At 43.8% G+C, this 14,481-nt stretch overlaps 2 protein-coding genes across 2 annotated transcripts; one reads left to right on the plus strand and one right to left on the minus strand.

Annotated features, from left to right (window-relative positions):
- Window positions 1-2,212: 2,212 nt before the first annotated feature.
- Window positions 2,213-4,747, plus strand: LOC133927482 (GDSL esterase/lipase At5g45950-like). Its single transcript, XM_062373974.1, has 5 exons — window positions 2,213-2,725; window positions 3,030-3,160; window positions 3,855-4,085; window positions 4,203-4,455; window positions 4,557-4,747. The coding sequence occupies exons 1-5, from the start codon at window positions 2,236-2,238 to the stop codon at window positions 4,745-4,747; spliced, it is 1,296 nt and encodes a 431-aa protein (XP_062229958.1). The 5' UTR covers window positions 2,213-2,235.
- Window positions 4,748-6,120: 1,373 nt separating this feature from the next.
- LOC133926071 (uncharacterized protein At4g28440-like) lies at window positions 6,121-8,049 on the minus strand. The gene is made up of 2 exons (XM_062371814.1): window positions 7,682-8,049; window positions 6,121-6,607 (listed from the first exon to the last, which is right to left on the minus strand). The coding sequence occupies exons 1-2, from the start codon at window positions 7,986-7,988 to the stop codon at window positions 6,411-6,413; spliced, it is 504 nt and encodes a 167-aa protein (XP_062227798.1). The 5' UTR covers window positions 7,989-8,049; the 3' UTR covers window positions 6,121-6,410.
- Between the last annotated feature and the right edge of the window lie 6,432 nt (window positions 8,050-14,481).

The raw sequence follows: 14,481 nt of genomic DNA on the forward strand, positions 1-14,481 counted from the left end.
GTCTGCGGCGATGGAACGGCGCAATTGACGGTCGAAACGGGTTCCTGGGAGGCATGTGGAGACGGAGAAGGGGTCAATCAACCGTGGGGAGCTTCGAAAAAGGCTGACGACGGCGAGGGGGCGGCGGTGCTTACCGGCGTCCGGCGCGAGCTCGGTTTCGGCGGCGGAGAGACTTCGGCGAGCGGCGAAACGGAGTCCACGGGCTTTGGCGATGCTGGTGGTGCACTTAGACATGAAGGGGGAGGCTCGGGTGCGGCAGATTGCTCGGTGAGCTCGGCGACGGCGGCTATGGCGCTCAAGTTCTCGGCGAGATGAGGAGGTGGGGTGGCCGCAGGGGGGCTATATAGGCGAGGGCATGCGCAGCCGTTGCGCGGACGTGGGCGCGTGGGGCGGGCATGCCGGCAAAATAGGAAGACGTGCGCGCGGTGATTGCGGGAGCGGGCGAAGGCGCGGGCGCGGCGCGATGGAGACGAAAGCACCGACAGGTGGGGCCCAGCTGTCAGCGAGTGAGCGCGGGAGAGAATCGGGCTGGGCTGCGCCGCGCTGGCTGGGCTGGGCCACGCGAAAAAGGAACGGGCGTCACAGAAATCCACAACTCAATCCCGAGTGAATCCTTTGGTGTAAAAAAAAATCTACCATCCCGAGTCTACTGTCACAAAACATTGAACCTTAACCTCTATGTGAACCATTGCCTAGCAAGAAACATGCCTAAATCAAAATGAATCCTACCGTAATCCAGTGCAATCCGCAGAAATTTGAGTGAACAGGGAGAGATTAGGGTTACTCACATTTTGGGAGAATCGGGCGCACTGAACTCCATCTCTTCAAGCTGTGGAGGCAGGCGTGGATCTCTCTTCGACAAACTCAAATGAGCTCCATCTCTGCTACTGATAGGCAGAAGCTCTACTCGTCCAGTCGCCTCTGTCGCCGTCGGGTAAGTTATGGATTATGTCTAGAGCTTCTCGAGCAACAACAATGGAGAATGTTGCTGAGATCTGGTCAAGTCGAACCAAGTAAGGGTGCGTGGGCAATTCGGTCCATACGTAAATACGCGCACCTAAAAGAAGGTCTAAAGCTGTCCAAGGGGTACAAAATGGTACTACCTCTGTTTTCAAATAACTGACACCGGTACTGTTATAACTTTAACTTTGACCAATAATAATTTTTAAAATATTTAAGTAAGTAAAATAAAAATAGTATTGTTAGATTTACTATCAAAAGTAGTTTAAGGATGTTGTATACTTAGAATGATTTACGTGTGTATTTGTGAAAAATTGATGGTCAAACATTGATACGTGAAGTCAACGGTGTCAGTTATTTGAAAACGGAGGGAGTATGTTTCTAACCGAACCAAATGTGTAATGGCATCAGGCAGGTTTCGGCCTTTGTAATGGTACTTTTAAAAATAGGCAAAATCATAGTGGCACGGATCTAATTTACCCTTCCATTTTTCACCACAACATGATTTTAGCTTGCAAGAATAGGGCTGTTGAGCATTGTCACAAAATTCAGATGCTTTAGTTATCAGAAAGAAAGATCGCAATTGATTTCTTGGTAGAAATATTCAGCTGTAATTCTCAAGCTAAAATGACGAAAGAGTAGTATGGCAATCCTTACTGAAACATGCTACATGCATTTCACAACATAAGCTGCTGCTGCTGCTGCTGCTGCTTCGAACGCATGGCTACACCTCATGACAAGTCACTTCTGTAAATAAACAGAAACTCACCAAACCGAAAGCACAGGGACTCTATATCTATGCTGGAAACCTGTCTTGAAGCTCATCACAAAACATCTCCAAATAAATGGAGTTCACTGTGAATGCAGACGGAAAAAATGACGTATAGTGTATAGAAAATCACTACAATATAGGAGTAGTACATGAAGTGAATCAACACAACTCTGAATTCCCATGTATCACTACAATTTACTCTGTTACTCATGCGTACTCACAACTTCTCTAGAAGATTCCCAGGAATGCAATTCATCTGCATTCTTGTTTTCAACGCAAGGAAACACCACCAAATTTGATTCATCTGCATTTGCTTCTATGCAAGCTCACACAAAGCAACCCCAGAACAACTAGTCCTCACCTAACAAGCACCAAAGCACCTTTGTAACTTCATTCATGGGACCATATATACTGCTGCAGTTGATGTGCTACTGCAGTTTATAGAGCTGCACTAGCACACATGCATCCATAGCTGAAAAGCTAGCCTGGATTTTATTCCTGTCATGACAAAAGCCATGAGGGGTTTTGGGCTACTTATAGTGGTGGCATTGCTAGTTGGGGAGCTGCACTGCGCAAGAACAGCACCACCAGCAGATGCACCGGCAACACCACCACAATCTCCCGAACCACCAGCAGATCAGCAAACCCCACCACAGGCACCAGGCCCAACTCCGCCGCCACGGCGACAGAGATCGCCACATCGACGAGCACCACCACCACCACCACCCAAGCAGGATCCGGCACCACCGCGGTTGGTTGTACCACCACAGGAGCCTGGGGAGGCAGCGCCAGCACCTCCTGGAAATGGGATGATCAACCGCACCATGGGCTGTACTACACTTCTAGTATTTGGCGACTCAACAGTGGACCCTGGAAACAACAACCATCTTGCGACGACAGCCAGGGCAAATTTCTTGCCCTACGGCTTGAACTTCTTCGGCCGGAGGCCAACTGGCAGATTCTCCAATGGCCGGTTAGCCACAGATATGTTAGGTAACAACAAGAGGCATCCCTGTATCTCCTTCTCCTCTGTTTATGACACAGCATGGACCAAATATGCATAATGGTAAAACAAATATATGTATGCAGTAGGTGCCTTTCAAATACACACACAGTAGGCAACAGACTAACGAATGGTTTTCCTACAATATCATACAGTCATGTCCCTCCTTTCGATATATGATGATCAGGGCTTTATCATTTAAACAAAGAAGAATATTGAGAAAATTCATATAAATCATCCTTTCAAGGTGACTAATGTTTAGGACACTTACCTGACAGCTTTGTTGTTATGCAGCGGAGAGGCTAGGTATAGGAAGGACTATTCCAGGCTTCTTTGACCCAAATTTGAGGCTCCTCCAGCTCAGGAGGGGAGTGAGCTTTGCATCGGGAGGCTCTGGATACGACGACAGCACTGCCAACAGATTAGTATGCCATCAGCGTATGCTGTAAATGTTTTCCATTAGTCCACTGCATGGTAAAGCGACTAGACAATGATCGACATTAGTTAATTAGTAAAATACAGAGATCCATAAGTGTGATTAGGGATGCAAGTTTTGTATTTTTTGGGTCATTGGATCGACCCAAAACTCAAAAAAAATATACTAAAGATTCACTCCCACCTAACTAAGCTAAGAAAAAAAAAACCAAGTGGTGATCCAGAAATACCCATTGAGTACCCACTTGTATCCCTAAGCGTGATCATTGACATAGTAGAGTTAGCTCATAGAGTAGTCCATAATACCACAATTTTGTCCAGTCCATGAATTTTCCTGCGTTTAGTGTCAGAACCAAGACAACCTCTTCAATGAAACTCATGATGCAAATGCAACAAGATCCATCTGAACAAAATTAGAAATCTGGACCAAGTACTCTACATGACTACAATAACAACAGCCTTTGTCCCAAGCAAGTTGGGGTAGGCACTCTACATGACTAATACATAAAATAATTGTTTCATTCTTTTCACTGATAAAGCTATAATATAATTGATGAGGATCAAAACGAATTTGAGTTGCTCAAGTATTATGACACTTAGATACAGTAAGTGAGGTAATGAGAGCAGATTTTCTACTTCGAGGGTATGAAGTACTAACCAGCTAATTAAGCTTCTTGCTTATAGAATGTGGTGTCACTCACCGCACAAATGCACAACCTCTTCCGTTACAAGCTACTCATCCGAACATTGCTCGGACCAAGAAGAGCAGAGCGACTTGTTAACAGGGCTACCTTCATCATAAGCACTGGTACCAATGATATGCTTTCCATCTATCTTGCATCAAATCAGTCGAGTGCAATTAGTACGGCAGTGTACGAGAATTACCTGATAGCACACGTTGCTAATTATACCCAGGTACGCATTTCCCTTCCCTTGTGAAAGTAGCATCTGGGTCGCCTGACGGTTCTTGGATAACTCTGTCAGGTGATCTGGTGTCTGTTATAATAATATCTAGCGTATACCATGTCTCAGGTCATGAGAATGCTTGGAGGGAGGAGATTTATCTTCGTTGGACTGCCTCCAATGGGCTGTTTACCAATTGCCCGAACATTGCTTGGCACAGGAGCAGATAGATGCGACGAGAACTTAAATCAGCTTGCAAATTCATTCAACTCAAAGCTAGTTCAACTGTTGAATTTTATAAATTATCAAAATCAAATAAAAACTTCTTACATAGACACGTATACAATCATACATGAGGCAACAGCGGATCCTAAGAACTTTGGTATGCATTGATAGCTACACTTTGATATTTTTAAATATGATTGGCAAGAGAGATCTTCTATGGCTAATAAATATGTATCTGATTGTGGTTTGGAATGGTAGGCCTGTCAGAGGTATCAAGAGGGTGTTGTGGATCAGGGGTGATTGAAGTTGCGCAGACATGCCGAGGAAGAAGAACATGTGGAGATCCTAGCAAGTACTTATACTGGGATGCTGTCCATCCAACAGAGAGAACGAACCAACTTATCACAGATGTGATGATGGATTCTATTAGAGAACTCTATAATAGCTAGGTGGAGAGGGTCACAAAGAATTTACCGTTGGCAGATGGAAAGGAACAGTTGTATACCCGGCCACATCAGATGTACTACAATCTTGCTGAATTCTGTGTCTCTGAGAGAGAAGTGAGAGAACTTCCAACAGTGAGATTGTCCAGATAGATTGAGTATATCTTGTTAGAAATGCGTGTTGCTATCTACGGAAATGAATCGAATCGAAAACTGCCTCTTGTTTTTGGCAAACAAATGCAAATGCTAACTTGGTTCTCTTTGCTTCTCTACCTTATAGAAAGAAAAAGAAAAAAAATCTCCATTTTGTGAGTGCTTAGTGGAACTAAACCTTCCCATCTTGATGCAAATAGAGAGTTCTCTTATGTCACTCGAGGTGAAACTATCCGAAAATAATCCCCATGGCTAACACCGAGAATTGAAGTGAATGAATCAGGTGACTCATCAATCCCTAATGTCCAAGCTGATTCTTTCTTGTATACCCTGTGTTGGTGTGCGTTCAGTCATCCCCCGCGATAGCATCTAGGCTAGCCGAGGATGATTGATTCGTTTCGTTGAAGCAACTAGCTGCTCTATCAAGTTTGAATACAGCACAGGGGAAGAAAACAGAGCCAACCTCGAAGGAAAGGAATCGGTAGCAGGAGCAGCATGGCCCATGGTCCATGGAGACGAGACCCCAGCTATCCTTCCTTGCTGCTGCTGCTCCTGCTGCTGCTGCTGGGGGAGATGCCGATGGATGGATGGATTGGTTTGGTGGCGGGGCCCACGAGGCAGCGACTGGGGCATTTCTTTTCCTTTCCTTTTACATCAGAGCCCCTGGAACAAAGTTTGTACCTGCGCAACTCTTAAACTACCTCGTTTTTTATCCGGTAGAGATTTTATGGATGGATAGATAGCTTGATAGGCGATGCAATCCAAGGCAACTAACTCTACACGATCCAAGTAGAGAGATTTCAGTTCCTTCGTCGTCATGACAAAAGTGTAGATTTCATGGCTTCCATTTCCCGGCTAAATCTCACATAATCTTACAGTATATTGGCTCAATCTGGAAGACAACTTCTTGACACAGCATGAAATTCAAGATCTGAGATGTCAACGAGGTCAACTCGCAAGAATTAAGTGCGATTCCAGAGCAAGAAATGAGAATCAAGTATGATGGATCCAACCAAGAATACATGTATTTCTTAACTCTCTGCAACAAGAAAAAGGACCAAAAAACGGGAAACCGGATGACATGACAAATATATAATAACAACCAACAACAAGCAACCAAATCATGTGACGATACATATAGGATTTAAAACGCAACGCAATGGCCTACTAGTGTAAGAAACGCACAACATAACTGATGATACCAGTAGGATAAAAAACCCATCACATCATAAAAACCATTGCCACCTTCTTCAGATCCAACTTCGTAACAATAAAAGTTCAACAGAATAGGCTTCCCAATTAACTCAACACCCACAACACTCGATAATAAACATAAAAGGAGCGAGACCAGGCCTTGCAGAAAAGCATCAGTCAGACCTGCTGTACATAACCTGCATCTTCAACTCTTAAACTTCCTTCCAATAGCCAGCCTTCCAGGGCCAAAGGAGCCCCTACTGCTACCACTGCCTTAAAATCTATGTCCACAGCCTGACTTCATTAATTCCCAAGTCATGACTCAATCCTCTTCCTCCACCACGTCCACCAGCTCGTACTCCACTAGCGACATGTTGTTGTCTTCCTTCACCTGGAAGTCGGCATCCTCCGTCACCTCAATCCGCCCCCACTTGTCAACTGCCAGCCTCATTGTCCCCTTGAACATGTCAATCTTGGCATTGCGGAAGATCACTGTGGTGCCAGGCTTCACAAGGTCGACTATCGACAAGGCAAAGGTTATACCAATGTCAGTGATATTGTTGTGCAACTTGTAAGCAACAGTGACGACTATTTAAAAAAAATAGCAGACAAGCATAAGTCAGGTTTCTTGATCCTGTGCAGCTATGTATGAAAATAGATATGGAAATCAGGGAATTGCACCAATGTGACACCATAACATGCGGATTGTAGAAATTAGAGATGGTCATCATGCATGGGATATGGGATATTGTTTCACTTCCTATGCAAAGACACTAAGTCAGCAGCTTCCGCATAATCACTTCAAAAGTAAGTCTTACGGACCTACTTCAGGACCTATTGAACAATTGTGACAGATTACAGATGTGCTTAACCATCCACAATTCCTTGCAATGAAGCCTTATGCATATGTGACAATTTGCATATTTCAATTCCGAACAAACGTGAACTGTCCGTCGCATGCCTCTTTAGGCATGCACGCCGAAACAGTATTTTTTGACGCAGAGGAGACAAATCAATCATCCATGGAGATTAGGCAAATGAACACTATCCAGATATCCTTGTGAGCAACTATACCATAGGATTCTACAAGCAATATTGGAGGAAACCGAGTGCAAACTACAGCCATTGTAATTGCAATCCTTTACAGCATCCACGGGGATTGGGCACATAACGCAAATGATATGATAAGCATGGAAGACAAAGTCTCTCATAATCAAAGAAGGCAGAAACTAAGATGTGCATCGATAAAAAATGCAGGTGGTGCAAGGTAGCGTTATGACGATGTAAAATTATCCACAGCATACGCGCTTCACTGGTTAATAGTTACTAGTGAAACCAGACACCGCCGCACTCGCTTGCAATAGGGGCATCAGAAAGATGGTCGCCAGATCTGCAATCTAATGTAATCCCAGTACGGAAAACCGACTAACGGATAACACAAGTATGCCCAAACGAAAAATTACTTGAAGGGAATCGCGTCTGATAGGCGGCCAAGAAGACAAGTAGTAAGTGGATCACACAGGAGGGAGAGAGAGACGATCGCAGGTACTCCTAATCAAGAGAGTCTAAGGGTAAGGGGGGCTGATAAGGTACTCTGCTGGTTGCGGGCGGTGACGAGGACGGTGCCGGTGTGGTCGCCGACGAGGCACTCGGCGACGCGTGTGCGGCCGAGTTGCGGGGAGGCCTTGTCGAGGACGGTGCGGGCGGAGAGGACGCGCGCGGTGAGGGTGTGGCCGTGCGTCTGGGGGCGCAGCTGGTCGACGGTGGTGAAGACGGGCTTGCGCAGGGGCAGCGGCGCGGCGGGGGCAGGCTTGGCGGCGTCAGCGGGCATGGGGCCGCGGCGCACGTAGCCGGTGGCAGGGGGTCCGCGGCGGTAGGGGGGCCGCCTTGTGGTCGACATCGGCGAAGGATCCTAAACCCTAGCGGCGGCAGCGGCGGCGGTTGGAGTAGGTGACGGGCGAGACGAGACGACTGGCAGGTGGGGTCATATATAGAGGAGGAGGGATGGGCTGGGCTGGGCCGAAAAGGTTGAGAAGAAGTGGAGGCCCATCTCAACTGCTGCCACATGCAGAATAACACACGTGCAGAATAAAAGAAGAGTTCCTTTTTTAAAAAAAAAAAGACCACTTTTAGTCCCGAACTATCATGTTTGTCCAATTTTAACTAGTAACCGTAAAACCAGGTAACTCTGACCCTAAACTACTTATCCCGACGTATTGTATACTCTAAGCTCGCCCAAAACGGTTTAAAGTCGATGTGACGGCGATTTTGTAATCCACGCTGGCATATGTGGCCACGTCAGCTCGTTGCGGCATATCCAAATCGGCTGCTCTCCTCTCACCCATTCACTTCCCCACTTTTTCCACAAAACGATTGCTGTGAAACCCTAGCATGAGCCGAGCTCCGCTGCCCAATTCGTCGAAGATAGCTGTAGAAGACGACGACACAACGCGTAGGCTGACATGGGGAGCTGAAGGTGACCAAGCAGACGAGCTTGGGGAATGTATTTGGTGGAGAGGTAGGCTCTTCATTCGGATCGAAGCACTTACGCGATTTTTTAAGCTATAGTTCTGATTTGGTGGATTTAAGACACATTTTGGTCCATGTAGGGATGGATCTGTTGGAGTACCTTCTGATTCGATTCTATTTTGGGAGGGAGTTCTTTAACGATGGCAAGATTCTGCACTATTGTGGTGGGAGAGAAGAGATTTGCTACATCAAGCATGATAAAGTGTCTTTACCTGAGGTAACCGGCCATCTTAAAGACCATTTCGATACAAGTGATCATTTGGTGTTTCATTGGCTCTTCCCTGGTAAAGAATTAGTGAAAGGTCTTAGAGTTTTGGTATACAATAAGTCGTGCCAGCAAATGTCTGATCGTATATCTGAGGGTGGGGTTGCAGACATACTTGTCGAGCTTGTTGTTGTAGATGAACAAGAGAAACAGTTTGAAAAGCAGGAAGACAGTGACTAGGATGAAGAGGCTGCAAAGGAAGAAGAGTTGCAGTTGTTGACACTAGAAGAAGACAATGTTGAGGTAACAGATGAACTAAAGAAATTATCTTCTCTTGAGCAAGTGAAAAAAGGACATTGAAGTAGTTAGGAGGTATCGTCAATGGGTGGCACCTGATGTGGAGTCAAGCACATACAGTAATTACATGCCTAGTGATGTTGAAAGTAGTGAAGAAGATGAGGAAGCAGCCCAAATAAGAGCCAATATGAAAGAATTTAAGAAAAAGTTGAAGGCAGGCAATATGATTGTTGTTGATGAGAATAGAGAAGCTGTGAATGTGCATGCACTACAAGCAACCAATGAAGCAATGGATGAAAGCCTTGAGGATGGAAATGAGACCCCTTACGACAGCAATGAAGATGATGACTCATATGATGAAGAAGGCCCTAATAGAGAGCTTGTGAGAAAGGAAAGAAAGTTCCCTAGATTTGATAGTAAGGCTGCAGTACCTCACTTCGCAGTTGGAACGGCTTTTAGTAGCAAAGCAGAGTTCATGCTAGCTGTGGTCAATTATGGATTTGCTAAAAGGGAAGTACTTAAATTTGTGAAGAATGAGGGAGTAAAGTGTAGAGTTGTATGTACTTGAGCCAAGTGCCCATGAGTAATACATCTTTCAAAGACTAGCATATCTGAAAGGTGGCATCTAGCCACATGCAAAGATCAGCACGCATGCCCTCCTAGAAGAGTTAACTCCATTGTCACATATAGGAGGATAACAGATAAGTATAATAAGTTCATTAAGGCTAACCCTACATGGAATCTTGAGCTTATGAGGGAAACAATCTAAAAAATATATTTGCATATGTGAGTATCTCCAAGATCAAGAGGACCAAATTCATTGTATTGAAAAGAATGTATGATTCAACCAAGGGGGAGTATGGGATGGTGTTTGACTATCAACTTGAGCTGCTTAGAAGCAACCCAGGTAGTACAATTGTGGTGAAGCTTGATACAAACATGGTGGACCCTGTTTTCTTGAGGTTTTATGTCTTCTTTGTTGCATGTAAGAAGGGCTTTCTTGGTGGTTTCACAAAGTTTATTGGTTTTAATGGTTGTTTCTTTAAGAGCTTAGCTAATAGGGAGTTGTTGTGTGCATTGGGTAGAGATGCAAATAACCAAATGTACCTAATTGCATGGGTTGTTGTGGAGAAGGAGACAAATCAGTCATGGGATTAGTTCATCTTATTGCTTTTCAATGATTTGAAGATTAGAGATGATGATGGATGGTTTTTCATATCTGATAAACAAAAAGTAAGCACTACTAACTTGTGAGATTGCACTTTCTTGTGTAGCTTGTTGTAACTTCTAACTTGTGACATTGTATTTTCAGGGCCTTTTGAATGTTGTGGAGAACCGGGCACCCAAGGCAGAGCATAGGATGTGTGCAAGACACATATATGCTAATTGGAGGAAAAAGTTCAAGGACAGTCGTTTCCAAAAGATGTTTTGGAGCTGTGCCAAATCTTCATCAATGAACTTTTTCAACTATCATATGGCCAACTTAAGGGAGCAGACATCTGAAGGAGTAGATGCAATTCTGGGCAATGATCCACATCATTGGAGTCGAGCCTCGTTTAGATTAGGGTCTTTTGTGACTTAGTTGACAACAATATGTGCGAGTCTTTCAACCATTGGATTATAAGATCTAAGTTCTTTCCTATTATCAGTATGCTTAAAATGATTAGATGCCAAGTAATGGTTAGGATTCAAGATAATAGGGCAAAGGGTGAAAAATGGCCTGGTCTGATATGCCCAAACACTTTCAAGAAGCTGAAAACATACATCACAGAATCAAGATTTTACCATGCCGTTAGCAATAAAAAATAATGCATTTGAAGTCACTCACAGATAATACAGATTCATTGTGAATCTGAATAACCACACTTGCTCATGTAGGCTTTGGTAGTTGTTAGGATTGCCTTGTCCACATGCTATTTCTTCCATATATTATAGCTCTAGGCCGTTGGAAGAATTTATAGCTAAGTGTTACCATGCTGATGAGTACAAGAGGACATATGACTTCTACCTACAGCCTGTTGAAGGCAAGACTTGTTGGCCTACATCAGACAGAGATAGACCTCTGCCACCTAGATGGTTGAGGATGCTTGGTGGGCCAAAGAAGAAGAGGAAAAGAGAAGAACAAGAGAAAAGGAAGCCTCACAAAATATCTAAAGTTGGTACAATAATTAGATGCAGCAGTTGCAAGGGCACTGGTCACAATAGGTCGACTTGTACTGTAAAGAAATGGTCTACTGCAATTGCAAGCCAGCCAGCACCCCATACATTAGCTACGATGATAGTCCCAACATCTCAACAAAGTTGTACCAGTAGGGGCAAGAGAAAGGAAAGGCTTTCAACAAGTATGACATGTCAAACATTAAAGAAAACAAAGCAATGTCTATACTCTAAGAGCACTGGAACAACGATTCATAATGTAAAGTGAACTTCAATTTTATCTTCTCTCTCATTTGCTTCCTTCATGTGCATGTCTAACTTTCTATTTCCTACAAATACAGCCTTGAATGCCTGAACAAAGGATTGGCAGGACTATTACAAAAGCTACTACTGCAAGTCATCCAGGTGGTCAAGCATCAATCCATTTGGAGGCTCAAGGTAGAGGAGGTTCAAGTGCAAGGGTCAATGTGACAGTGTCAGGAGCTGTGACTGTAAGTGCTTCAATCCATTCTACTGCACCTCCATCGAAGATAGCTTCTGCAAGGTCTCTCTCATTATTGCTTCTGCCAGGCCGAAACCACATGACTCAGTGAAGTCATGGTTCTGTAATGTAGTAGTTGCTTTTGTTTAGCCAAACTTGTGGGTTATGAAATGTCAGTGATATTATCAGTCTAAACATATGGCTTGTTATGTCATTTACCGAATATGTGGATTGTTTAGTTATTGGAGTTCAGCTTGTTATGTTAGCTATATTATATGTTGAACTTATGCCTTATGAAAATTGTTGTGTCTCAGCAAAATTAATTGGGTAAACAATTTCATAACAGATATACATGCATTTCATTCAAGGCCTATACAAGCACACCACTATCATCCCTATATAAAAAGCTAGTGCATACAACATCATCAATCTCTCCTTCTCTAATTTCTGAACACTAACAGCTAACTCAATACGAGCTCTCTCCTTCTCCTCGATAGCATCAAGCGCACTTTGCAGAGCAGCATTTTCTCTACGCAATCCCCTCACAGCATCACGCAAATCAATCACCACATGCTTCATGAAGCCTTTCATCGGATCGTCAAACCAAAACCAGAAATCACAACCTCCGCACTGCGCACGAAAGCAAAGACGAACAAATAAAAAGAACACCAATCATTACAACACCACAACTGCAAATCTAAGTCAAATTGATGACTTACCCTTGAGTTAGCGCACTTCAGATACCTCTGCGCTGGGTTCAAATCGCTCCATGAGATGAATCGGGCTGCCTTCGTGCCGCATTTGCACATCACGATAGGTGTGTACTGCAATGGCCGATCGCGGTATGGAATCGGGGATGAATACTCTCTGTAAGACCTTCATTACCAGGATCTCATGTGCCTCCTGTATCAGTCCCTGGATTACATAGTTGATACACACAATATAACAGCTGTAGTATCACAGTCAAACTTCATACATAAATAGTAAGGTTCTGGGTACAAAAAGCGTATAATCTACACCGTATATTACAAGCCTAGCCTAATGGCCATCAAAACACACAACGAAAGCAAAAGCCCAAGCCACAAGTAGCGAGGGTGCGAACGCGACTTCGTAGACTACTCTTCATCCCCAGCTTCACCTCCGATGAAATCGGCATTGGCTTCTTCATCTTAATAACAGCAAGAGTGAGTATGGAAAGTACTTAGCAAGCCATATACTACTAAGGTGTTGATAAATGCATAAAAGGTTTATTCAAGGATAAAGCTTTATGGTTTAGATTTAAGCGTAAAGCAGTTTATACAGATATCCAATTGTATCAACTATGATTGACTTCAAAATATTTTAAGTAGTTCAAAATAAGGTAACAAGCTATATTTGGGGGGTTTTCGGCCCTAGGAGGGGCTGTCACATTTGGTGTACCTCTAGTACCATATAGATCCTGGCGAATTGAGCCAGCAACCTCATCACATGGACATCTAGTCCACACACTCACTCATCAAGACATACGCAACCGAAGTCTAGTAAAAAAAAGGTTCTGCCTTCACCTGTCCATGACTGTGGACACGGCTATTCGAATAGATTTACACTTTGCAGAGGTTGTACAGCTTTACTCATGCGATATGGTCAGCCTCCAACCGTAACCAGCAGAGGAGCGAATCATACCGAGACTCTCCAAACACCTTTCCTGCCGGGCTTTTCCACGAGACACGCCAAGTACTAGAGCTGCATGTTCCGAATGCCAACATCCCTTTTTAAGCCTAAGCCGGTCCTTGAAACCTCCAAACAGTGGGACAGATGGACCCTTGGCTGCTCGTTGCTCTTAGCCTCCTGGTATGATGCCCAACTCAGTCCGGTGAAGGAAAGTCAAGTCCTGCCTATACATGACACATGGTTGCACGGGAGTGGTTAAGGCATGGCTGCGAAATGACTCGGTCTTTAAACGACTGGGCCATGCACCTTCATGGGCAATGAATACCTTCAGGTAACTCAAGCCCTCAAGAGCATCCTCCCCGGAGGACCACTCTACCTACCCATGCCAAAACAGTTTTCACCCATTTTTACACATCACCCTCCATATCCCACATGACATCAATGATTTTGTAACCATCACGGAATTCACAACCATGGTATATGAGTTATCATTGATAACAGTAAATCTTATCTCTAAGGAGAGGTGCTTTTAAAAGCAACATCTCCGAGAAGACGTATTCAATCCTAAGCATGCTAGATATTATGGCATTGTCCGACGTTAATATAGATAACAAAAGGTAATCATAGGGTGATATGTATTCTAGATGATAATATTCAAGACATGGCTTGTGTTTGATAGGATTAACTATTGCAAGTAGTTTGTAAAATGCGTAATACATAGCATATGGTAATAAGTCCAGTTTTAATTGATCATGTATATTATTTGAAAACTGTAGGTTCACTATGATCAAGGGAATAAGACTTGCCTTCTCCGGAGTTTTCTTCGAAGTCTTGATTGTAATCGGGGTCCTCCTTGCTCCTGATGCTTCCTGCGTAGCACTCGTAGAACTCTGATTATTTTGTAATTGCGACTACGATCAATAACGACTACACTAGAGAAGAATCAATTAACACCAAATGGAAAGCAAAATGATTTCTAATGGATATCATAATGTGACAGATGAGTAGATCTCGATATTAGAAGAATTTCAACGGAAGAATCATCAAAATCGGAGTCAGAACGGAGAAGTTATG

The sequence above is a fragment of the Phragmites australis genome, chromosome 8 (assembly GCF_958298935.1).
Source record: "Phragmites australis chromosome 8, lpPhrAust1.1, whole genome shotgun sequence".
Classification (NCBI taxonomy): domain Eukaryota; kingdom Viridiplantae; phylum Streptophyta; class Magnoliopsida; order Poales; family Poaceae; genus Phragmites; species Phragmites australis.

Coding starts and splice junctions, on each gene's coding strand:
- LOC133926071 (XM_062371814.1), bottom strand. CDS start 7,988: ATGTCGACCACAAGGCGGCCCCCCTACCGCCGCGGACCCCCTGCCACC. Junction 6,608..7,681: donor CACCGCCCGCAACCAGCAGA/GTACCTTATCAG, acceptor CCTTGTCGATAG/TCGACCTTGTGAAGCCTGGC.
- LOC133927482 (XM_062373974.1), top strand. CDS start 2,236: ATGACAAAAGCCATGAGGGGTTTTGGGCTACTTATAGTGGTGGCATTG. Junction 4,086..4,202: donor ACGTTGCTAATTATACCCAG/GTACGCATTTCC, acceptor ACCATGTCTCAG/GTCATGAGAATGCTTGGAGG. Junction 4,456..4,556: donor AGCGGATCCTAAGAACTTTG/GTATGCATTGAT, acceptor TTGGAATGGTAG/GCCTGTCAGAGGTATCAAGA.